Genomic DNA, 24793 nt, shown 5'->3' on the forward strand with positions numbered 1-24793 from the left:
AATAATTCTACATAATACAGTGCTTTCTACAGAAATAAATAGGTTTATTCCCCCGATTTATAAGATGCTCTTGCAGCATTTTTGTCACTTGGGTAAAAGAGTTGTAAACTCTTTTACCCAAGTGGGGATCAAAATCAAATTGTGAGGGAAATAGGATTGAAAATGTTGTCCAGAAATAGTGGAATGCAATGGATGATCATTGAAATGAAGAAACAAGTAACTGTAAATGCTGGCTTGCAAAAAACCCCACAAAATGCTGGAGTAACACATTGGGTCAGGCAGCATTTCTGGAGAACATGGATAGGTGATGCACAAAGGAAATCACCTCAAGGTATGCCACTTTATGTCCTTTTGTGTATCAACCAGCATCTGCAGTTCTTTATTTCTACATGGATGGGTGAAGTTTTGGGTCGGGGCCCTTCTTCAAACGGATTGTTGGGGGGGGGGGTTTGGAAAGAAAGTTGGAAGACAGTAGGGACAGGATAAGGCCTGGCAGGTGATAGGTGGATACAGGTGAGGAGGCAGGTAGGGGTTGATATGCAGATGGTTGGACAAAGACTAGATATGAATAGGCAGAAGGGTTGAGCCAAAAAGATTGAAGAGTGGCAAATTGTGAAACTAGAGGAATGAGAGTGGAAGAAGAAATGAGAAATCGGTGCCAGTCCAGGTGTGGTACAAGGGAGAGGGGAAAATTCAATGCTCACACTGTTGCTTTGTAAACTACCCAAGGATAATATGAGGTGCTGCTCCCCCAGTTTACCTGTGGCCTCACACTGGCAATGAAGGAGGCCCAGGTAAACTATAAGTCAGTATAAGATTTTGAAAAGGACAGTATAAGATTTAAAAAAGAAGATAAGATAGTTAGCAACCGGGAGATTCAGTTGGCCTTGGTGGACTGAGTGCCAGTGTTCAGCAAAACGGTCGCTGAGTCCACGCTTGGTGCTGGCGATGTATAGGACACAGCCGAGAGTGTGGGAAGCTATCTATGACAGCAGGGGGGGGAAACCATGTTTACAAAAAACGAGAACATTTTAAATGTCCTAGAATGGAAAGTCTTATCTTGGGAGCAGATGAACGATGATGGAGAAATTGAGTGCAGGGGATAGTGTCTTTGGAAGAGGTGGGGTGGGAGGAGGTGTAGTCCAGATAACTAGGAGTCGGTGGGTTTGTAGAAGATGTAAGTTGATAGTCTGCCCCCTGTGATAGAGACAGAGAGATCATGAAAGATGTCAGATATAGTCAAGTGAATTTGAGTGCAGGATGGAAGTTGGTGGTGAAGTTAATGAAATCAACGAATTTGCACGGGTGCTGGAGACAGTGCCGATGCGGTTGTCGATGCAGCAGAGAACGAGTTGGCGGTCATTCATGTTGCAGTTGGACGGTGGAGCGAGCTGGCCTAATTCCTCCTGTTCCCTTCACTGACTTGCAGTAATTGGGTGAGGTAAAGCAGTGCTGGCTGTAGACACGTTTATTCTTTCTTTAAGCGATCTCACGTTTCTAACAGCACACATTATATCTTGTGCGTTGGCTGGCCCTTGAGAGCCACTCTGTGCAAGGAGGCTGGGTCGTGCACAATATATTTGCAAAATTGCATAATTTGGCGCAACATAGATTTACAAAACCAAATGTTTTAAGTGCCAGTGATCTATGAGGAAATAGTTGAACTATGTTAAATACGCCACGCTTTGTCTGCCTAGGTGAGCCCGAGTTCAAGTACGTTGGGAACATGCACGGGAACGAGGTGGTGGGCCGCGAGCTACTCCTCAACCTTATTGAGTACCTCTGCAGTAATTATGGGACAGACCCTGAAGTGACCAGTTTGGTGAACAACACCAGAATCCACATCATGCCTTCCATGAACCCTGATGGATATGAACATTCAACAGAAGGTGAGACTTTGTTTGCATTGGCAAGACTCCAGCTTTGAAAATAATTAATAAAATGTGCTGTGGATGAAAGAAAATAGTATAATAACCATATTCAGGTTTATTATTGTCACCTGTACAGTTGCATGCTACCCAATCAGACTAAATATTATACGCAAATACAATAATGCTAAACTTGATTGCAATAGGTAGTGCAATGGGGAAGCTACATAATATAGTTCTCAGCATTGTAGTGCACCACTTTCATAGACAAAGCCTAACGTCCATAATTGGGTAGAGGTGAATCAGACAGTACCCTAGCTTATGGAAGGGCCGTTCAGAAGCCTGATAACAGAGGGGAAGAAGCTGTTCCTGAGTCTGGCTTCAGGCTTCTGTACCTTCTGCCGGATGAGAGCGGGTGGAAGAGGGAATAACTGGGGTGGGACAAGTCTTTGATTACATTGGCTGCTTTCCTGAGGGAGCGTGAAGTGTAGATGGAGTCAATTGTGGGGAGTCTGATCTGCCTGATGGTCTGTCTCTACTACGTCTCTGGTCTGCCTGATGGTCTATCTCTACTACGTCTCTGGTCTGCCTGATGGTCTGTCTCTACGTCTGGTCTGCCTGATGGTGTGTCTCTACTACGTCTCTGGTCTGCCTGATGGTCTGTCTACTACGTCTCTGGTCTGCCTGATGGTCTGTCTACTACGCCTCTGGCCTGCCTGATGGTCTGTCTCTACTACGTCTCTGGTCTGCCTGATGGTCTGTCTACTACGTCTCTGGTCTGCCTGATGGTCTGTCTCTACTACGTCTCTGGTCTGCCTGATGGTTTGTCTCTACTATGTCTCTGGTCTGCCTGATGGTCTGTCTCTACTATGTCTCTGGTCTGCCTGATGGTCTGTCTCTACTACGTCTCTGGTCTGCCTGATGGTTTGTCTCTACTACGTCTCGGGTCTGCCTGATGGTCTGTCTCTACTACTTCTCTGGTCTGCCTGATGGTCTATCTCTGGTCTGCCTGATGGTCTGTCTCTACTACGTCTGGTCTGCCTGATGGTCTGTCTCTACTACGTCTCTGGTCTGCCTGATGGTCTGTCTCTACTACTTCTCTGGTCTTGCCAGCCAAAAGTGATGTTGGGATGTCTCATTCCAAAACCTTTTATGTTCAGCATTTTCTGTGGAACTGATTACTTTGCAAGAACTTGTGTTGAAGTAGAATGAATTTAAGAATGTGGATTTTCAAAAATCATCTTTATTTTCAGTTTAAATGCTTAAATCTATGAAACATATGGCTTGGTCTTACAAAATATTTACAGATTGATTTTATTGAATCTCTGACATTAGATTGCTTTCCATCTCTTGAAAATAGCTCTACCTATTGTACTTGAGTTATTTACCTGATTTTAGCAATGTATGGCATATCTGATGATCTGTTCAAATATCATGCAAAACCAAGCTTTTAATTGTACATTGGTACATATGACAATAACAAACCTAAGTTGGTCTCCATTCTACTAATTAAAATGTTTGCCATTGCTGTAAATGTATGCCCAGAAAGAAAATAAATTATCCATAATTTATCTTTTTCTAAAATGCTAATGGCTTATTTTAAACCACAGATAACACATCTTGTGTGCTGGAGAACATTACATGGTGTGAAAGTTTCACTCTTGTTTCTGCAATTTGTCCTAAATGTTTCTGAAACATTCACCTGCTTATGTTTTCAGGGGACGTGGATGGTGTAGTTGGTAGAAACAACAGTAACAACTATGATCTGAATCGCAACTTTCCTGATCAGTTCTTTCAAATCATTGATCCGCGTCAGCCTGAGACATTAGCAGTGATGGATTGGCTCAATAGGATTCCCTTTGTGTTGTCTGCTAATTTGCATGGAGGTGCGTATATTTCCTCCTTCGGTCAACTTGGGTGTGATTTTAATCGTATTGAACATTTTGAGTAAACAGCACGTTCCAAAAGACAAAGAAATGGTAAAACCTCAGCCAACGTCAGAAACATGTTGGATGCAACGTGCTGGAGTAGCTAAGCGGGACAGGCAGCATCTCTGGAGAACATGGAGAGGAGATATTTTGGGTTGGGACCCTTCTTCACATACATGTTGCCTGCCAAAGTTCTCCGGAGATGCTGCCGAACCCGCTTTGTGTCTAAACCAGCATCCATAGTTCCTTGTGCTTTCAGAACAATGTTCCTGTGTTTTTCTGCAATCAATGGGAGGGAGAAGTGTGGGGTGGGAGAGAGAATTATCACTGCATATAAATTTCAGACATCTGTGCATGTTTTTTCTGAGTACATGTTAAGGAATTTATTCATAAAATGTCACGTTGTTTTGATGTGTTTTTTTTTTTTTAGCTCACCTGTATATTGGAACATTGAATAATTATTCCTGTTTTGGTTAGGTTCCCTCGTAGTGAATTACCCTTATGATGATGATCCAGATGGCAAAGAGATGTACAGTAGATCACCAGACGATGCCGTCTTTCACCAGTTGGCACTTTCTTTTGCCAAGGTACTTGGCTTGCTTTAATTAGATCCTACGATGGTTAAAAACTTAATATTGTGGTGTATGATTCTATTTCATTGTTGCCAATCCCTCTCCAGTTAATGTCCATCACAAGCAGGTTATCGCCTGCATTATTTAATGTGCTTATTGAATTCATTTTAAGGATATATACTGTACTTTACCTTGGAGAATCTGTACGGTTTTAGTGAATAACATAGTTTTTCTAATATTATTTCTGTAAACTTAGACATTCAGATTTTTAAATTCTAAGTATATAAGGCCATCGAGCACAGAAACAGGACCTTCAGCCCATCTCATCCATGCCAACAAAGATATCCCATTTAAGCAATTCAGATTCACTAGATACCATAGCAACATCCTTGTAAATCTTCGCCACACCCTTTCAAACTTAATGACAACTTTCCCATAGCAGTGTCCAAAACTGAATACAGTACTTCAGATGCGGCCTCATCAATGTCATAAAATATTATTGCCCCTCAAGTTCTAAGTACATGATCTGATTATATATTGCAAATGGTTACTCGCCCATTAGGATATTAAAAGGTCTGTTGAAGTGGCATTCAAGCCAGTTCCTTGCTCCCAACGATCGATTTGTACCACTGTAAAAACTATGATTATTACATAACCGTACACAGATGTCATACACCTGATGTAATCAATGCACAACAATACCACACTCCACTCATTTGCACTCTTTCCATTTTGATAATCCAACTTTATATTTCTTACTCCTCATGCTTTCCCCACATTAAACGCCAGTGAAAACTTCTGTTTCCTGGCTTCATCCCTGCTTTCTCTGCACCCTGCCTCTCGCCTCTCCATAAGGCCTGGGCACCATATCTGAGGAAGGATGTGCTGGATCTGCTGAGGGTGCAGAGGAGGTTTACAAGAATGATCCCAGGAATAAGTAGATTAACCTATGATGAGCGTTTGTCGACACTGGGCCTGCACTCGCTGGGGTTTAGAAGAATGAGGGGGGGACCTCATTGAAACATACAGAATAGTGAAAGGCTTGGATGGAGTGGATGTGGAGAGGATGTTTCCACTAGTGGGAGAGTCTAGGACTAGAGGTCATAGCCTTAGAATTAAAGGAACGTTCTTCTAGGAAGGAGATGAGGTGAAATTTCTTTAGTCAGAGGGTGGTGAATCTGGAATTCATTGCTGCAGACTGCTGTGGAGGCCAAGTCAATGGATATTTTTATGGTAGAGATAGATTTTTGATTAGTACAGGTGTCAGGAGTTATGGGGAGAAAACAGGAGAATGGGGTTAGGAGGGAGAGATAGATCAGCCATGACTGAATGGTGGATTAGACTTGATGGGCCAAATGGCCTAATTCCTCTCCTATCACTTATGACCTTATGACCTCTCCATTTTTTGCTGATGTCCTTCTACCCTGCAAACTAAATTGCTTCCCCCAATATTTGTAAATTATTTCATGTTCTTTTAAAGCTGCTTTAAATAAAGTAAAAGTTGCGGCTTGTCAGGGTTGTGTGTCTGTCAAGTAAATATTTAAAGGTTATATCCTGAAATTTGTGAAATTGATGAAAGGAAATCACTTCAGTGCACTACTGACATCAAAAACATGCCCCGAGAGAAACACAAATACAAACGAGGTGTTAATTGGACATTTTCTACATGAAGCATTTTTCATATTTTCGAAATGTCTGTTTTTGTTTCACTTGTCTATTAAGTGGAATGATAGAATTTATGGCAGTGGTGTGTCTGTTATTCTGTTGGCCTGGACTATTTTTAAGTGAAGAGGAAGAATTCTTTTCCTGAGGAAGGTAGAAGGAAGTTGGGTTGAAGGAGGAAGGAAGCGATTAGATGAGGTCGTCACTGTAATTTGAAGGAAAGGGATGCCGTGCGAGTGTCAATGGGGTGGCCATCAATGCACTGTAGGACGTTGAATAGAGATGGTTTGGAATGACCAAAGATGAGCCCTTACTCTGCAGAATCTAAGGAAATAATTCATTCCAGCTCTCCAAAACACTTAATCTCACTTGAGTAAACGGAATTGAGGTCTTTGAAGGAAGTAAAAGGGTAATGACTGGGATGATTTGGTTGTAAGATTCATGCCTCCACTGTGGTAGCCTAGACAGAGCAAGTAGTGGACAGGTACATGTCCTTGTGAATGTTACTTCACAGCCTCTCGAGGTAAGCAGCTGACGATTATTCACCTGTGCCTCGTAATCATTTCCTCTCATATTTCCCAGCTAATCTCAGAGCAGTCTTCCCACTGCCCTCACTCACTGCAAAGACAGAGTGTGCAAGAGGGGAAAAATAAAACGCATGATAACCAAAGAGGGATTTAGCTAGAGACAAACCGGAGTTAAAGATGTTAGTAGCGTTGTAGGATAAAATGTAAGTAAATGTGGGTCAGTAGCCAAAATGCAAATGAATGGTCACAGCGAAAATGAATTGCAATTGCCTGATTATGTTGGAATTATGAGGGTACTTGTATCCTGGTGGAGAGCAAAGACCCAAAATGCCGCCTGTCCGCTCTCTCCAATGTTGCCTGATCTGCTGAGTTCCTCCAACCATGTAGGAAAGAACTGCAGATGCTGGTTTAAATTGAAGGTGGACACAAAATGCTGGAGTAACTCAGCGGGGCAGGCAGCATCTCGGGAGCATCCCATTCCTCCTCTCCAGGGATGCTGCCTGTCCCACTGAGTTACTCCAGCATTTTGTCAGTTCCTGCAACTGATTGTTTCATACTAAACAGAGGGAACCCTTGGAGTGATAACGTTGATGTTTTAATGCAGAATCACTGAGGCATTTGAACCGTTGCCCTGCACCAGAGGCGGGTGTGGCAGTGAGTGCCGTCTAGAAAGTAGCACGGTAGCGCAGCGGTAGAGTTGCTGCTTTACAGCGAATGCAGCGCCGGAGACTCAGGTTCGATCCTGACTACGGGTGCTGTACTGTAAGGAGTTTGTACGTTCTCCCCGTGACCTGCGTGGGTTTTCTCCGAGATCTTCGGTTTCCTCCCACACTCCAAAGACGTACAGGTATGTAGGTTAATTGGCTGGGTAAATGTAAAAATTGTCCCTAGTGTGTGTAGGATAGTGTTAATAGTGTTAGTGTGCGGGGATCGCTGGGCGGCGCGGACTTGGTGGGCCGAAAAGGCCTGTTTCCGCGCTGTATATATATCATCATATCATATCATATATATACAGCCGGAAACAGGCCTTTTCGGCCCTCCAAGTCCGTGCCGCCCAGCGATCCCCGTACATTAACACTATCCTACACCCACTAGGGACAATTTTTTACATTTTACCCAGCCAATTAACCTACATACCTGATAATTAACCTACATACCCAATTAACCTACATAACCTACATATGATATGATATGATATGAAAATTCCAGAGTAAGCACCAATGGAAGTTTACCTGTGTGACTGAGGCTGGAGGAGGTGCACAGCTAAATGCTGGAGAAGTTGGGTAACACATGGGATTGAGAAGAAATGGAAAATAGAACATGTCTCAAAAATGTTAATGACGATCAATGATGATTTTAAGGTGTATAGCTAGTGTGATTGTCTGTAAAACCAATGGAGCCATCAGATTGGTGGTAGGCAGATCGAGGAGGAGGTGAGCTTGTAGATTGAAGTAATTTCGGCCATGGTTTGATGCGGGGCACAATAGATGAATCCTGATGTCCAGTGAGCTTTCCTCCAACAAATGTGCCGAGCACTGGCTGAGGAAGACCATAAACACACACATGCAGACCAACACAAAGATAATTGCTTTCTGACTTTTGTGTTTAGGAGAATGGTCCAATGTTTGAAGGTCATCCTTGTAAAAAAATATACCCTGAAGAATATTTTGCTCAGGGAATCACTAACGGTGCAAATTGGTACAATGTGCCAGGTAAGATGTTTTGTAAAATTTTAATTTAAAAAAAAATTCTTAATTAAAAAAAAAAAGTATTAGTTTTGTTTGGGCTCAGTGCATAGTGCCAACTGCATTTGATCCTAATCCGTTCTGCCTCAGAGCTTGCATGTTCCCCCTGTGACTGTGTTGCTCTCTCCCGGACATTCCAAGCTCCTCCCACATCCTAAAGGCAAGCGGATTCATAACTAATTGGCCTCTGTAAATGTAGACGTGTCTTGGGAGAAGTCGGGATGGAATTGACGAAGATATGTGAGAGGGGATTGGGATCATAGGGTTGCTCCAAAGGTTTGCATAGACCTGATGGGCCAAATGGCCACCTGCTGTGTCATACGAGAGGTCATGTGAAGTATATGGATCATTGGTCTATCAATTGATATGCATCCGATCCTGAACTGAGAAAGTTCCTGTATGATACATACCAAACAATGCTCTCAATTGTCATCACATAATGAGGGCCCAAGGCAAATTCTGCAACCATAATATTCCAGTGAGGAACCTACACCCAAACAGCTGACGTGCAGTTTTTGCATTTCAATTGAAGGCTTTGCCCCAGGTGACTAATTGTTGAGCAGCGCTAGTGTGGATTTGCAAAAGCATGGGACCAACTAAAAGTTGTCTGGCTGCGTTCCCATGTATTGTTTAGTTAGTTTGCAGTTGATTGTGGACATAAAACCATCACAAGACAATCACTATGATTTTACTAATTACGGTGCAGTTTATTCAAGACAATAATGTTTAACACATAAAGCTGTAGTTTATTGTATTTAATGTTAACTGTGCCATGACTAGTTTTGGGTGTTATCAAAAACAACATGCTGGAAGAACTCGGTTGCTCAGGCAGCAATTCAACCAATTTCCCTCCTGGGATAAATAAAGTTGTATTACATCGTATCTGTGGAGGGAATGGACAGGCAACTGGGCTAAGGACCCTTCAGTCTGAAGAAGGGTCCCGACCCCACAGATGCCGCCTGACCCGCCATGTTCCTCCAGCTCTTTGTTTTGTTCAAGACTCCAGTTTTTTTGTGGCTCCAAAGATAGACACAAAATGCTGGAGTACCTCAGCAGGACAGGCTGCATCTCTGGAGAGAAGGAATAGGTGGCTTTTCGGGTTGAGACTGGTCTGTCCACAACAGAGGCCTCACCTTTGTTCCCCTCTCAACGAGTTACGGGTCTGTTACGACGAAGAGCTTTTCCTCCTCCTCCCATCCTTTTTCTATGGGAAGAAGTCCTCACCAAGCTCCAGAGATGCTGTCTGTCCCGCTGAGTAGTTACTCCAGCACTCTGTGTCCATGTTCTCCAGAGATGCTGCCTGTCCTGCTGAGTTACTCCAACTTTTTGTGTCTATGGTGTAAACCAGCATCTGCAGTTCCTTCCTACAAACACCTCGTGGCTCCTCCTGCCTGCTGCGAACTGCGTTCTGACTAATGTCTGTGCAAATAATGCAGCCCTGTATCATTTAACCTGAAACTATCCCAGCACATGATGTGCCTTTGGATCACACTGAGGAGCGTGATGTTTTATCGTACAGTTTCTCTGCTGCCACATTATTTTGCTTATACAAGGTTAGATCATGGATCCATGTGGTATATTTTAACAATGCGTCCCCTCCAAAATCAGTCTCCCCACGTTCTACAGGAAGGAAGTAGCTTAAACCCAAGAATGCAAAAATGTGTTGCTTGGAAAATAAAACTGTGTAATTGTATTTTTCCAATAAATTGGAGATATTTGTACATTTTTAATGTAATCTGTAATTTTACCTCTGAAACGGCTGAAGGCACTTCATTAAGTGTAAATCCTTGCTTCACAGGTGGCATGCAGGACTGGAATTATCTTCATACAAATTGCTTTGAAGTTACTATTGAATTAGGTTGCTTTAAATTCCCCAACGCCAGTGATCTACCAAAGTATTGGAAGCAAAATAAAAGGTCCCTTCTGCAGTTTATGAAGCAGGTAAACTCAATCTGATATTAAGCTCTTTGTTTTTCATGTGCTTTAGTAAGTCTCTGGTGCCACATGGCCTTTCATGTGAGGAGATCTGCTATTATTTCCTGGTCTGGCTTGTATCCGACCACAGATGTATCTATGTACCTGATTCTTAATTGTCTTTTTGCATCAGATGGAAATGGGCAGTAAACACTGGCATTGCCAACAACCTCCCCAGAGCCCTACAGTTATATAGCACGGAAACAGGCCATTCAGCCCAACTCATCCATGCTGATGAGTTGTCTGTCTGAGCTAGTTGCATTTACGACCCACATCCCTTTATACCTTTCCTCAGCATACACCTGTATAAATATCTTTTAAACAGTGTAATTGTATCCATCTTTACTGTTCCTTCTGGCAGCTCGTGTCAGTGGGATGATGCTCAATTATCAAGAGTTATGTTGCACTCTTCCCTGAGGCCCCTCTTCTAAGAATGTTAAATAATAGGCATATTTAACATCTTAACTGTGTTGTAAACTTTCGATGGGCTAAGAGGAAAAGGCTGCAGAGATGGTGGATGATAGACACTAGATGCTGGAATAATTCAGTGAGACCGAGTCTATCTCTGGTATAAACCAGCAGCTGCAGTTCCCTTCTACACAGAGATGGTGGATGCATTGGCTGGTTTACCAAAATTCCCTGGATACAGAAAAGTCCCAACACATTGAAAAACCACAGATGTTGCACCTCTATTCAAGAAATGAGTGGGAGGGAGGGTAAAGAAGGAAATTATGGATCAGTTAAGCCAAAATAAAACACAAAATTCTAGATCAGCCAGTGCCTTTGGAGAGGAAATCAGCTACTTTTGCAGTTCTAACACCCTTCGTCAGAAGAAGGGTCTCAACCCGAAACGTCACCCATTCCTTCTCTCCAGAGATGCTGCCTGTCCTGCTGAGTTACTCCAGCTTTTTGTGTCTATCTTCGGGGTGTGTGACACTGTTTCAGATTGCCAATCAACAACTACTGGTGTGGTTAAGGCCATGCAAAAATCAGTCATGCAGAAATAGTAACATCAAAATTGCAAAGATTATGGGTGTTTCCATTTTATTTACTAAGTTGCTAAACTTTTGTAATGGTAATTGTATTTAAGCACCTGATTTTAAGGTAGATTTTAATACTGGGACATTAAAAGTCATGCAATTTAATCCATTTATAGAAATACATTTTGATTTGAACAAATTACACACAAAATCCTGCCTAAATTTTAGCAGATTGTGTTACATTTGTTTTGTTTAGTTTATTATTGTCACATGTACAGAGATACAGTGAAAAGCTTCATTCATACCAAGCAAATCTGATTGTGATTTAATATGTTGACACCAGGTGCACCGTGGTGTGAAGGGCTTGGTAATCGATGCTACTAATGGAAAGGGGATTTTCAATGCTACCATCACTGTGGCCGAGGTGAACCATCTAGTGAGATCTGCGAAAGATGGAGATTACTGGCGCCTGCTCGTGCCTGGTGTCTACAAAATCACTGCCTCCGCTCGAGGGTGAGAAGCAAGAAACCAATCGTATATCAATTACTTAAGGTTTTGACACAGACACAACAATTCCGAGTCATAGAGTGATATAGTGTGGGAACAGGACCTTTGGCCCAACGTCCACACCAAAGCTTGTTTCCCTTTTCTGTGACTTTCAGTCTGAAGAAGGGTTGCCTATTCCTTCTCTCCAGATATGCTGCCTGTCCCGCTGAGTTACTCCAGCATTTTGTGTCACATCTTTGGTTGAAACCAGCATCTGTAGTTCCTTCCTCGCCAACCAACATGTCCCATCTATACTTTTCCCATCTGCCTGCGTTTGGCCCATATTCCTTTAAACCTGTCCTGTCCATGCACCTGTCTAATTGCTGCTTGAACATTGCGATAGTCTCTGCCTCAACTACCTCCTCCAGCAGCTCAGATTCCTATAAAATCATTCCCCCTTCACCTTAAACCTATGTCCTCTGGTTCTCAGAGGTACCAAACGTCCTGGCTGCTCTTTGTCGGCAGCTTTCCCAACTCTGCTCTGTCTTTGGTCTTCACATGCGGTCCACTGGAGCTGTACAGAACATATAGAGCTGTACAGAACAGAAGCCGGTCCTAAAGTCCACCTTGGGCACTTAGTTAAGGCTGGAGTGAGGGAACTGAGATAATGTGCATGTTTTAAAAATAAATTTAGTTAAGATTTTGCTTTGTATTTATTTTCATAAGATCATAAGTGATAGGAACAGAATTAAGCCATTCCGCCCATCATGTCTACTCCACCATTCAATCATGGCTGATCTATCTTTCCTTCCTAACCCCATTCTCCTGCCTTCTCCCCATAACCCCTGACACCCGTACTAATCAATAATTTTTAATTGGCTTTGCTGATGTCTGACATTGTTTTGCCTTAAATCATTGTGGTTTTGGCGGTTTGACAGCCAGCTAACCCAGAAGATGGGGCTTGGTGTGGTGTGAGTGTTTATCTGCTGTTGTACATACAAGGCATGTTTGCCCACCTGCACCCATGGGGTTTCAGCCCAGCCATTATACTGAACCTTGCCACGAAGACTATGCTGTCTCAGAGCATCAACTAATTGCTTGGTATCCAGGTCATTAATGAGTTTGGGGAGCTTGTCACTTGGGGAATTTCCAGACTAAGACACCAATATTTCTTTGTGTGAGCAAGAAACAATTACAAGTAGGAGTGTGGTTTTGTTTTTAACCATTGTATTTTTGAGTGAATGTTTACAGGAAAAGCAGTTAGCACTTACAGAATGCAGAAGAGATTGTTGTTACATTGAATTAAAAGGCGTGTTTGTACAGGGATCAGTAGCTTTGTTAATGGATCCGCATGCAACACAATAAAACAAACCTGTTGTGGGGAAGTGTTCACTTTAACCTGATTTTGCACTTTGGCAAACTTTAATTTACAAAAAGAGACTTTTGTTTATAAATTGAATGTTTATATTGTATTAAAAAAATCTAGTTGATAATAATTGATAATGATCCTTTCTCAAACATTTGCATGTAAAAAAAGTACAGGTACTTCTGCTTTTTTATAATGCGCATTAGTATAACACGATTAACGAATTGGGAATGCTGTTGTATTATGCAGTCCAAATTGATTATGACATGACTTCTATTGAGAACTAGATAGCCACTGAAGAATTACATTAGAAATTGAGAAGCAGAAAGAAAACTCTTGGAATAAAAGAGTGGAGGGAAAATAAACTGTTTCTATGTAACCCTGCAGTAATCAGACAATGTTGTCTGTTATGAACAAGCTCACTCTGGGTGGCTATTGGGACAGAACAGTTCAGCACAGGACAGGCCCTTCAGCTCACACTGTCCATGCTGATTATGATTCCATCGTCTGCTTGCATATAATCCATATCCATCCATTTGCTGCATACCAACGTGCCTGCCTAAAAGCCTCTTAAATGCTGCTATCATATCCCTTCATCAGCATCCCCAGCAACTCATTCCTGGCACCCAGCACTCCCGATGTGTGTGTAAAATCCTGCACATTTCCTTTAAATTGTGCACCTCTGACCCTAAACATGCCCTCTAGTTGGACATTTTCACCAACAGATCAGAATTCTAATTGATAAGAATGACCTCTTGTCAATTATGCCTTGATACTCTATTAAATAATGTAACATACAGCTATTTGTATTTTTAGCTTGCTAAAATAGATCTGTTGAAATTACCTGATTTTAAAAAAATCTTGTGGGGGGAACACTTTTTTTGTTTTGACTCTGAAATACTCTCAGCCAAACCCCCTATTTTCATTAATCATTGATTTTATAACGCAATTTTCCATAATGCGAAGTATTTTAAGATAGGCGCTATTTAGATGTAGCAGAACTACCTGCAGGTGTAGTCTGAAGCCGGGTCTCTACCCGAAACGTCACCCATTCCTTCTCTCCAGAGATGCTGCCTGTCCCACGGAGTTCCTCCAGCATTTCGTGTCTACCTGCCTTTCTACCTGTAGGTGTAGTTTGAGCACAAAAGAGTTAGCAAGTTTCCAGTTGTGATTGTACAAAGCCATGTTTTACTACTTGCCTCCTCATCCTCTGCAGATATACCCCAAAGACCAGGAGCGTGACAGTCGTGGAAGAAGCAGTGGAAGTAAATTTCACCCTTGTGCGTGTGGCGGACAACCATGCCAGTGGCCCTGACCAAGTGCGGACCCAGTCCTCCGCAGACCCCGGACAGGAGTTTGAAAAACTCATCAAGAGTCTGTCCTCTGAAAAAGGGTTGCAGGACCTGATTTTGTCCACACGTGTCGACCTAAATCTCTACCGTTACCATGACTACAAAGACCTGTCTGAGGCTCTTCGTGGATTACACAGTAACTATCCCGCCATTACCAAATTGAACAGGTAATCACGGCATAACCAATGTTTTGTGCAAAAGCTGAAGAATCGTGTCCATTAGTTGAGGGACCTTAATAGGAGAGCATAAAGTGACCTATAGTGAAGTAGATAGCATCATCTGCTCTGGTTAATTTGTAGCGTGGAATCGAATGGCAAATTAATTGATAAAGCAGAGTTCATCCATTCCTCTGGACTGGAATTCAAGAGTTTCCTGAAGGATTTAGGTTAATTAAGTATGTAGGTTAATTGGCTGGGTAAATGTAAAAATTGTCCCTAGTGGGTGTAGGATAGTGTTAATGTACGGGGATCGCTGGGCGGCACGGACTTGGAGGGCCGAAAAGGCCTGTTTCCGGCTGTATATATATGATATGATATGATATATGATTTGAAAAGTAAATAGTTGCACCTGCCATACTATCTAGACAAAATAACCAATTGAGTGAAAGCACGTGCTTTTTCGATTTGTTCAGCAGCAGTCCGGTGATTATGAAAATGTCAAAACTTCTCGCGCCCCCAGCCCTCCCTGAAACCTCTGTCCTTGTGCGTGTCCTGAGCACGTTCTCCCTGTGACCGCGTGGGTTTTCTCCAGGTGCTCCAATTTCCTCCCACACTCCAAAGTCGTGTGCGTTTGTGGGTTAATTGGCTTTGGCAACGTAAATTGTCCTTGTTTATTATATTGCTAGTTTACGTGGTGATTTGGTGGTCGGCGCGGACACGGTGGGATGAAGGGCCTGCTTCCACGTTGTATTTCTATAAAGTCTAAAGCTGCAGTCAAATGTTTATCTGTATTCATTAATAGAAAATAGGTATTGATTTTTCAGAATGTTTCAATAAGCAAACGATTGATGAAATGTGCACCCTCTCCACTCTGCCGTATAATTCATGGGGGAATGCAATGATGGACACGTGAATTAAGAAACTAGTGATTTAACATTTATTGTCTTTCTTCCTGTGTTAGTCTGGGCCAGAGTGTAGAAGTGCGCCACATTTGGGCCCTGGAAATATCAGATAGGCCTGGAGTAAAGGAAGTTGCAGAACCAAAAATTAAGTTTATTGCTGGAGTTCATGGCAATGCACCGGTCGGCACAGAGCTGCTCCTGGCCTTTGCAGAGTTCCTTTGTATTCTTTTTGGGAAAAACCAAGCTGTTACAAAGGTAATGTTTCCCACAGGTTTGTTCTTTGGATATTCCTCTGGTTGTCTTCTGTGATCGATGCATAATTTTCCTTTCATCTTGCATTTGAGCTTTGTCAATATTTGCAATGCACATTCTTCAGATCAAATTACTAGACCATGTCTGTTCCTGGTTTGAACACAGGGCTGTTTTAAAAGTAAAGTACTTTCTCAATCGCTCTCCACAAAGCGTGTTTTCTGATGTCAGGTTGTTGACCTGAACCTGTCTCTCTGTCCACAGATGTGGTGGAACCTGAGTATTTTCTGTTGTGTTTCAGATTTCCAGCACCTGTCGATGCTGTAGATTATTTTTCATTTTAGGTTTTATTATGATCATCTGGCAACCTCACTTTCCTTTAACCATTTCACTTTGTTCCCTCGTGCATTTTTTAAATATTTGAGTGCTGTTGAATTTGGAGTGGGAGGGATGAATGAGGTGGCATAATCATAATCATGATGAAATGTGCACCCTCTCCACTCTACTGCATAATTCATGGGGGAATGCAATGATGGACACGTGCATAATCATAATCATACTTTATTAGCCAAGTATGTTTTGCAACATACGAGGAATTTCATTTGCCGTGATGTGGCTAAATAAAGAAAATGTGGAGCAGGAATACTGCAGCAGAATCACCTGCCACAGCTTCAGGGCTCATGATCCCTGCAGAATATTAATGCTTGCATCTCCTCACAGTGAGAGGAGGAACAAAAGCAGCAGATCAATGCAATGATCCAGCAAATCAGTCATTGCAAATGCCCTGAAAACTGCAACACTTGATGGTCGCTCATGTTGCATGTTTTAACTATTGTTTTATATCGCAAAGCTTGATATGTGAAGGGATGGAATGCTGAGGCTCTATAAGGCACTGATCAAGCCGCATTTGGAATATTGTGAGCGGTTTTGGGCACCATATCTGAGGAAGGATGTGCTGGCTCTGGAGGGGGTCCAGAGAAGGTTCACAAGAATGATCGCAGGAATGAGTAGGATAACATATGATGAGCTTTTGACTGCACTAGACCTGTACTCGCTGGAGTTTTAGAAGAATGAGGGGGGACCTCACTGAAACGTACAGAATAATGAAAGGCGTGGAGAGGATGTTTCCACTAATGGGAGAGTCTAGGACTAGAGGTCATAGGTTCAGAATTAAAGGACATTCTTTTAGGAAGGAGATAAGGAGGAATTTGGTTAGTCAGAGGGTGGTGAATCTCGAATACTTTGCCACAGAAGTGTGTGGAGACCAAGTCAGTGAATATATTTAAGGCGAAGATCAATAGATTGTTGATCAGTGCGGGTGTCAGGGGTTATGGGGAGAAGGCAGGAGAATGGGTTGAGAAGGAGAGATAGATCAGCCATGATTGAATGGCGGAGCGGACTTGATGGGCCAAATGGCCTAATTCTGCTCCTATCACTTATGTAATGTAATGATCCAGCAAATCAAGCATTGCAAATGTCCTGAAAACGGCAGTTCTTGATGACGGCCCATGTTACATGTTTAACTGTTATTTTATATCGCCACACTTGATATGTGGGCAGAAACTGAGGGTTTTTTTAAAAGCAAGTGCCGATGTAAATGCATGGAGTTTATAAAAAATTCCCGCTTGGATTCTCTTTCCCCCTCCTGACCCACCCACATCAGGAGCTCCTTAACAAAATCCTGGAACAGCACAGTGAAATGTTGAGCTTCTTGGATTTATTGTATTTTTGCAGAGCTGGTTTATGTAATCTTATTGCTTTCAAAACGCTGAAACATTTTGTAAGTTATTGTTGTATAAATGTTTGAGATATCCATTTTATTACTGCAAATCCCTGTATAAGTCATCGAGTAATAACTACAATTTACCTTCCAACTATGTGCATGCTTGTTGTAAGTAAGCTCTGGCTGCTCTTTATACTTTGTATTTAGCAGTTGAAGAAAAAAGCTTGTATTGATAACTCATTTAAAAACCTTGCTTTCCAGTTGATTGAGGAAACAAAGATTATGATTGTGCCGTCAGTCAACCCTGATGGTAGAGAAATTGCACAAGAGGGGCAGTGTACCTCCAGAGTTGGGCAAACTAACATACGCGGCAAAGACCTCGACAGTGACTTCACAGGTAATCCATTAGAGTGTGTACCGTCAGAGTTGGGCAAACTAATATACACGGCAAAGATCTCAACACTGACCACAGATAATCAATCAGAACAGGTAACAGTGTCATTAGAAATACTGATCCACACCTCTGCCATTCAACATCTCGTCTCCAGCAGAGTTATTATTTTCATTATAATAGCGTAATCTCGTTGCAAACCCTGCACTTTGTGTTATTTTTGGTTCCCCTTGTAGATGATAAAGTTAACTAGTTCAAATCATGGGTTCATATGCACAGTTAAATGATAAGGCATTGCCATAGCATATATACGCCTTGAGCAAATTTGTTTTGTATATCAAATCGAGACTTCTATTTAAAATCAAAAGTGGGTTTGGGGGGGATTGTTCATACCTGGGTCATTCTGGCTAATTCACCCTGGGCCAGTGTTGATAACTTATTGATTGTTTCATCAATATATAAGGGCTGTAAATTAATTGTTTTGTTGTTGCAATAAAATAGAAGAGATCATAAATGCTAGATTCTGAATTGGTGGTTACAGTACATCACGTGATCAATATTTAATTAAATATTTGAGAAATAAATTGGCCCAGGTCATCGAAAAATACATTTTATTTTGAGATCATTTTAATCAACGGGATTTAATGGGGAAAAAAATAATTGATAATTCTAGCTAGTTAAACAGAAGCATAATTCAACTATCTTGTAACACTAAGTGATGGGTAACATTGACTTGAGTGATATGCGTGTGTGTTATGAAAAAATTGCTTGTGGAACTCAGTGAGTCAGGTAGCACCATTGGAGGGAATGGACAGACGACGTTTGGGGTCGGCTACCTTCTTCAGATTGGTGGGGTGGTGAAACTGGTAGAGAGGGCTGATGGCAAGGGCTTTCTAACATCCTATCAATCCTCTTCTCTTCCCTCCCCCTCCACTCCGAGTCTGAAGAAGGGGTTAATAAAGTGCTGGAATAATTCAGTGGGTTGAGGAGCATCTCTGGAGAATATGGATAGGTGACGTTTCACAGAGTGCTGGAGTAATTCTGCGGGTCAGGCAGCATTTGTGGAGAACATGGATAGGTGACGTTTCACAGAGTGCTGGAGTAACTCAGCGGGCCAGGCAGCATCTGTGGGGAACATGGATAGGTGATGTTTCAGCTCTGGACCCTTCATTGCCTATCTATGTGACTGACCCACTGGGTTACTCTAGCATTTTGTGGGGTTTTTTGCTCAAGATTCCAGCACATGCAGTTCCAGGTGTCTAGTCTGAAGAAGCGTCCCGACCCAAAATATTGTCTGTCCATTTCCCTCCACAGATGCTGCCTGACCTGCTGAGTTACTCCAACACTTTGTGTTTTTCCTCAAGATTCTAGCATCTGCAATATCTGCATGTGTTATAATTTTCTTATTCAACTCAAAATGCTACTGTCACTTTTTATCATGCCTTTTTTAAACTGAACAGAAAGATAAGTTTTGATTGAGTGTACATCCTGAAGACCAGGTTATAGATGCAATAAATGGTGACCATGTATTTCAGGGAACTCGTCTGAACAACTAGCAGAGATGCAGCCTGAGACCAGAGACGTCGTCAAGAACCTGATCCTCAACCAAGGATTCACACTGTCCGTTGTTTTGGATGGCGGCTCCCTTCTTACCACCTATCCTTACGACAAGCCTGTACAAACGGGTATGTACATTACTGCCACTGGGAACCTTAACTTGTCCTGTGTTAAATAAGCAAGAGTATTGTCAGTGGCTCATTTGTTATAGAGTCATAGTCTTGCAGCGTGGAAACAGGCCCTTTAGCCCAACTTGCCCACACCGGCCAACATGTTCCATCTACACTAGTCCCACCTACCTGCGTTTGGCTCATATCCCTCTAAACCTATCCTATCCATGTACCTGTCTAAATATTTTTTAAACGTTTCCATAGTACCTGCTTCAAGCACCTCCTCCGGTTGCTTGTTCCATACACCCACTACCCTTTGTGTGATCATTTATGATGCACCATCTGCTGCAAGAACTGTGGATTTAAGGAGAGGACTAAATTGAGGAGGAACATGGCCAGGTAACCAACTCACCACATCCAGCACTGAATGGCGCAGCGCCAGAGACCTGGGATTGATCCTGACTACGGGTGCTGTCTGTGTGGAGTTTGTATGTTCTCCCTGTGACTGGGTGGGTTTTCTCTGGGCGTTTCCGTTTCCTCCCACACTCCAAAGATATGCCGGTTTGGCTTGGGTAAAATTGTAAATACGATACAATTTAATTTATCCCAGGAGGGAAATTGATCTGCCAACAGTCATAAAACACACAAAATACATGAAACGTTAAATTAAAGTAACGAGTGGAAAGGGAGGGATGGTCAAACGATCGAGGAGGTGGGGGGGGGGGGGGGGGGGGTGTCAGTCTACCCCACAACAGAGGGGGAGGAGTTGTAGAGTTTGATAGCCACAGGGAAGAAGGATCTCCTGTGGCGTTCTGTGCTGCATCTTGGTGGGACCAGTCTGTGGCTGAAGGTGCTCTTCAGGTTGACCAGTGTGTCATGGAGGGGGTGAGCTGTATTGTCCGCAGTTTGAGGAGCATCGTCCCCTCCAAGACCACCTCCCATGAATCCAACTCCGCCCCCAGGTCAGAGCCGGCCTTCCTGATGAGTTTGTTGATGTTATTGGCGTCCGCGGCCTTCACCCTGCACACAGCAGTGAAGCAGATGGCACTGGCTACCACCAATTGGTAGAACATCTGCAGCATCTTACTGCAGATGTTGAAGGAGCGGTGCCTTCTCAAAAAGTCCAGCCGGCTCTGTCCCTTCTTGTACAGGGCCTCAGCGTCCCTAGACCAGTCCAGTTTACTGTCCAGGTACACTCCAAGGTATTTATACTCGCTGGTAAACTGCACATCCACACCATTGATGGAGACAAGGGACAGGGGTGTTCCTCTCCTCCTAAAGTCCACCACCAACTCCTTAGTCTTGTCGGCGTTGAGCTGCAGGTGATTCAGCCCACACCACTCAACAAAAGTCATTGATTACACCTCTATTCACCTCTGTATTGTTCCCAGTCTGTAGGACAGTGTTAGTGCGCGGGGTGATTACTGGTCAGCACGGACTCGGTGGGCCGAATGGCCTGTTTCCGTTCTATCTCTAAAGCACTGAGCCCTGATTCTCGTTACTGCCAGTTAGCTCTGCTGGGCAACACCCAGTCTTCTGAAATATTCTCCCCCTCTCTTCCCTTGCTCCAATACTACCCCTCCCCCTGTGAGCTTTCTGTTCCTTCCCTCTCCTCTGGCCCCAGTCCCCAGCCCCAACCCTTGCCGTGTCTCTACAGCCATCTCCTGGTGTTCCCCGCTTTGGCGCTGAGCGGTCAGTCCTCAGCAGTGGCCTCGCCCTCGTATCCCTACTCACCTGAGTGAGGTGTGCGCCCACGACAATATTGATCTGACTATGTGCCTAACTCTTCAAGGTATCCTTACCCCCAGCCCCAACAGTCCCTTCACACATCTCTAACGCTCCCCCCTTCACTAAGACCCCTCCATCAATCTATCACTTTTAATACTGTTAATTACATATTTGTTACTGCAGATTATTATAATTTTGTTACTATGAAGATCAAACTCATTCTATACGATCTTAGTGAATTTATTGAGTCATAGAGCTATACAGCACGAATACAGGCCCTCCGGCCTACCTTGTCCATGCTGACCAAGTGGGCATACTGGGCTAGTCCGACTTTGATCCATAGCCCTCTAAACTATGTACCGTTCCAAATAACACGTGGAAGAGTTTATATTTTAAGGATTGCAGCCTTTAAATTAAAATGTCAGTGTGATTTAGATCAGTGATCCCATTGTTTTTTGCCATTCATGGCCATCTCTTAATTGGACTATGTTTGATGATCATATCTGTTTCTTGATAGTTCAAGATATGTGAATTTTAATATAAAGTAGTGAGGTAGAAAGAGCAAATGTGGAAGAAAGTAGAGGTGGGATCTTGAACGTTGCCCAAACTCCATAATGGACATGCCCTGTGAATGACAACTTGTGAACAGAAATGTTGTCGGGGATTGGCGATGTCATTCCAACATGCTTCAATATGAGAGAGAGAAAGATTTTTTTTGCTTTCAATAATGTTTTCCAATTAAAATTGTTTGAACGTGGGATGTTATTGCATTAACTACTTTGACTGCTATCTGGTGTTTCTTCAACAGTGGAGAATGAGGAAACCCTAAAATATCTGGCCAATGTGTACTCTACCAACCATCCTAAAATGCATCTGGGCCACCCAGGGTGTCCCAATAACACAGGTAAGAATTTATACTGGGGTTAACTGCACTGAGATATCGGGTGTTGGAATTGAAAATATTTTCAATCTGATTTGGGAGTTGTTAAAATTCTAGAACTTCGCAAGCCCAGATCAGATTGTCTTTGGCATTACAACCTGATGGGGGCTTGTACATCCAGAACTCCTCCATCTCTGTCGGTGTTTTTACTCTGTAGTGTGGTCAGCAAATATCAGAGGTTGTGCTGTTCTCTCTTGCTGACCCTGGTGCACTGGGTTGGTTCCAGGGTACGGTCGCGTCCACAATAGTAGAGCAGGAGAAATGATGTGTACTTTTAAATCTATGGTGGAATGGGAAATTAATTATTGCTTAAATTGAGGAAAGCACTCCAAATGAATTTTCTACAAATTCGACACTGGGCGGCGTTGGACATTCTCAGTGCATCCTATGGCATTTGTGAGAAATGGGCTTAGAGTCGGGAGAAATCTTTTTACCACTGTGAATGATTTTACGAAGAATTCTTTGTTCTCGGCGGCTGCCTGCTGGGTCCCTTTATTCTCAGCGTGGCAGGCCCCAAGTGAACATGGTAAATCGAAGATAGACACAAAATGCTGGAGTGATTCAGCGAGACAGGCAGCATCTCTGGAGAGAAGGAAATGGGTGACGTTTTGGGTTGAGATCCAGTCTGAAGAAGGGTCTCAATCTGAAACGTCACCCATTCCTTCTCTCCAGAGATGCTGCCTGTCCCGCTGAGTTACTCCAGCATTTTGTGTCTATCTTCGATTTAAACCAGCATCTGCAGTTCATTCTTACACATCCTGAATGTGGTAAATGCTCATCTTGGTCAATAAATACAAGACTGAGAATATGAAATAATGATTGTAGAACGCAACCGCATTTGCTGGCTTCTGGCCCCTGACGTCTCTCTGGTTTAATGTGTTACAGATGAGAGTATCCCCGGTGGCATTGTACGTGGTGCCCAGTGGCATGGCCACATGCACAGCATGAAGGTGAGCCACTGTCATCGCGAGTCGAGAGTGTTCAATTGTCGTATGTACCGGCCTGTAAATGCAATAACACACAGATAATACAGGTGCTTCTCAGCTTACGATGGAGTTCCGTTCTGAGAAACCCATCGCAAACCAAAAATATTGCAAGTCGAAATGCATTTAATACACCTGATCACGTGGCCGGAAGCGAGCGGCGGCTCGCTATGGGTCGCTGCAATTTGCACCATCGCAAAGTCAAAATATCGCAAGTTGAAGCATCGTAAGCCGGGGAGCACCTGTACATGACAATAATACAATAAACTAATAACCGTAAGACGAGGTAACCATAACTGCAAAATCAAAGTCTGTAGCACAATTAAAGACAAAGTCTGTAGGGACCGCAGCTATTTACAATATACATTAATGACTTGAATGAAGGGATTAAAAGTACCATTAGCAAATTTGCAGATGATACAAAGCTGGGTGGCAGTGTGAACTGTGAGGAAGATGCTATGAGGTTGCAGAGTGACTTGGACAGGTTGTGTGAGTGGGTGGATGCATGGCAGATGCAGTTTAATGTGGATAAATGTGAGGTTATCCACTTTGGTGGTAAGAATAGGAAGGCAGATTATTATCTGAATGGTGTCAAGTTAGGAAAAGGGGACGTACAACGTGATCTGGGTGTCTTAGTGCATCAGTCACTGAAAGGAAGCATGCAGGTACAGCAGGCAGTGAAGAAAGCCAATGGAATGTTGGCCTTCATAACAAGAGGAGTTGAGTATAGGAGCAAAGAGGTCCTTCTGCAGTTGTACAGGGCCCTAGTGAGACCGCACCTGGAGTACTGTGTGCAGTTTTGGTCTCCAAATTTGAGGAAGGATATTCTTGCTATTGAGGGCATGCACCGTAGGTTTACTAGGTTAATTCCCGGAATGGCGGGACTGTCATATGTTGAAAGACTGGAGCGACTAGGCTTGTATACACTGGAATTTAGAAGGATGAGAGGAGATCTTATTGAAACATATAAGATTATTAAGGGGTTGGACACGTTAGAGGCAGGAAACATGTTTCCAATGTTGGGGGAGTCCAGAACCAGGGGCCACAGTTTAAGAATAAGGGGTAGGGCATTTAGAACTGAGATGAGGAAAAACTTTTTCAGTCAGAGAGTTGTGAATCTGTGGAATTCTCTGCCTCAGAAGACAGTGGAGGCCAATTCTCTGAATGCATTCAAGAGAGAGCTAGATAGAGCTCTTAAGGATAGCGGAGTCAGGGGGTATGGGGAGAAGGCAGGAACGGGGTACTGATTGAGAATGATCAGCCATGATCACATTGAATGGCGGTGCTGGCTCGAAGGGCCGAATGGCCTCCTCCTGCACCTATTGTCTCTGGTGATGCTGGCTGCCTTTTTGAGGCAGCGACTCCTGTAGATCCCTTCGATGGTGGTGAGGTCACTGCCTGTGATGGCCCTTCGATGGTGGTGAGGTCACTGCCTGTGATGGACCTTCGATGGTGGGCAGGCAGGTCAGTACCCATGATGGACCGACCGGGCAGTGTCCACCACTCTCTGCAGTCTCAGTCATTCCTGGGTGTTGGAGTTACCGAAGCAGGTACAAGAGCACGTTGACTGATGCAACCATTTAGTGTGCGCC

At 43.2% G+C, this 24793-nt stretch overlaps 1 protein-coding gene across 1 annotated transcript in view; it reads left to right on the forward strand.

Moving 5' to 3' along the window:
• LOC144606525 (carboxypeptidase D-like) overlaps positions 1-24793 on the forward strand; it is a 55770-nt gene that overhangs the window by 22463 nt on the left and 8514 nt on the right. Inside the window, 12 exon segments of the mRNA XM_078422761.1 lie at positions 1698-1889; positions 3587-3754; positions 4274-4383; positions 8167-8269; positions 10101-10243; positions 11600-11769; positions 14325-14627; positions 15580-15775; positions 17754-17889; positions 19419-19568; positions 22087-22182; positions 23104-23168. Coding sequence (XP_078278887.1) covers positions 1698-1889; positions 3587-3754; positions 4274-4383; positions 8167-8269; positions 10101-10243; positions 11600-11769; positions 14325-14627; positions 15580-15775; positions 17754-17889; positions 19419-19568; positions 22087-22182; positions 23104-23168 — 1832 coding nt within the window.

Source organism: Rhinoraja longicauda, chromosome 26 (genome assembly GCF_053455715.1).
Source record: "Rhinoraja longicauda isolate Sanriku21f chromosome 26, sRhiLon1.1, whole genome shotgun sequence".
Taxonomy (NCBI): Eukaryota; Metazoa; Chordata; class Chondrichthyes; order Rajiformes; family Arhynchobatidae; genus Rhinoraja; species Rhinoraja longicauda.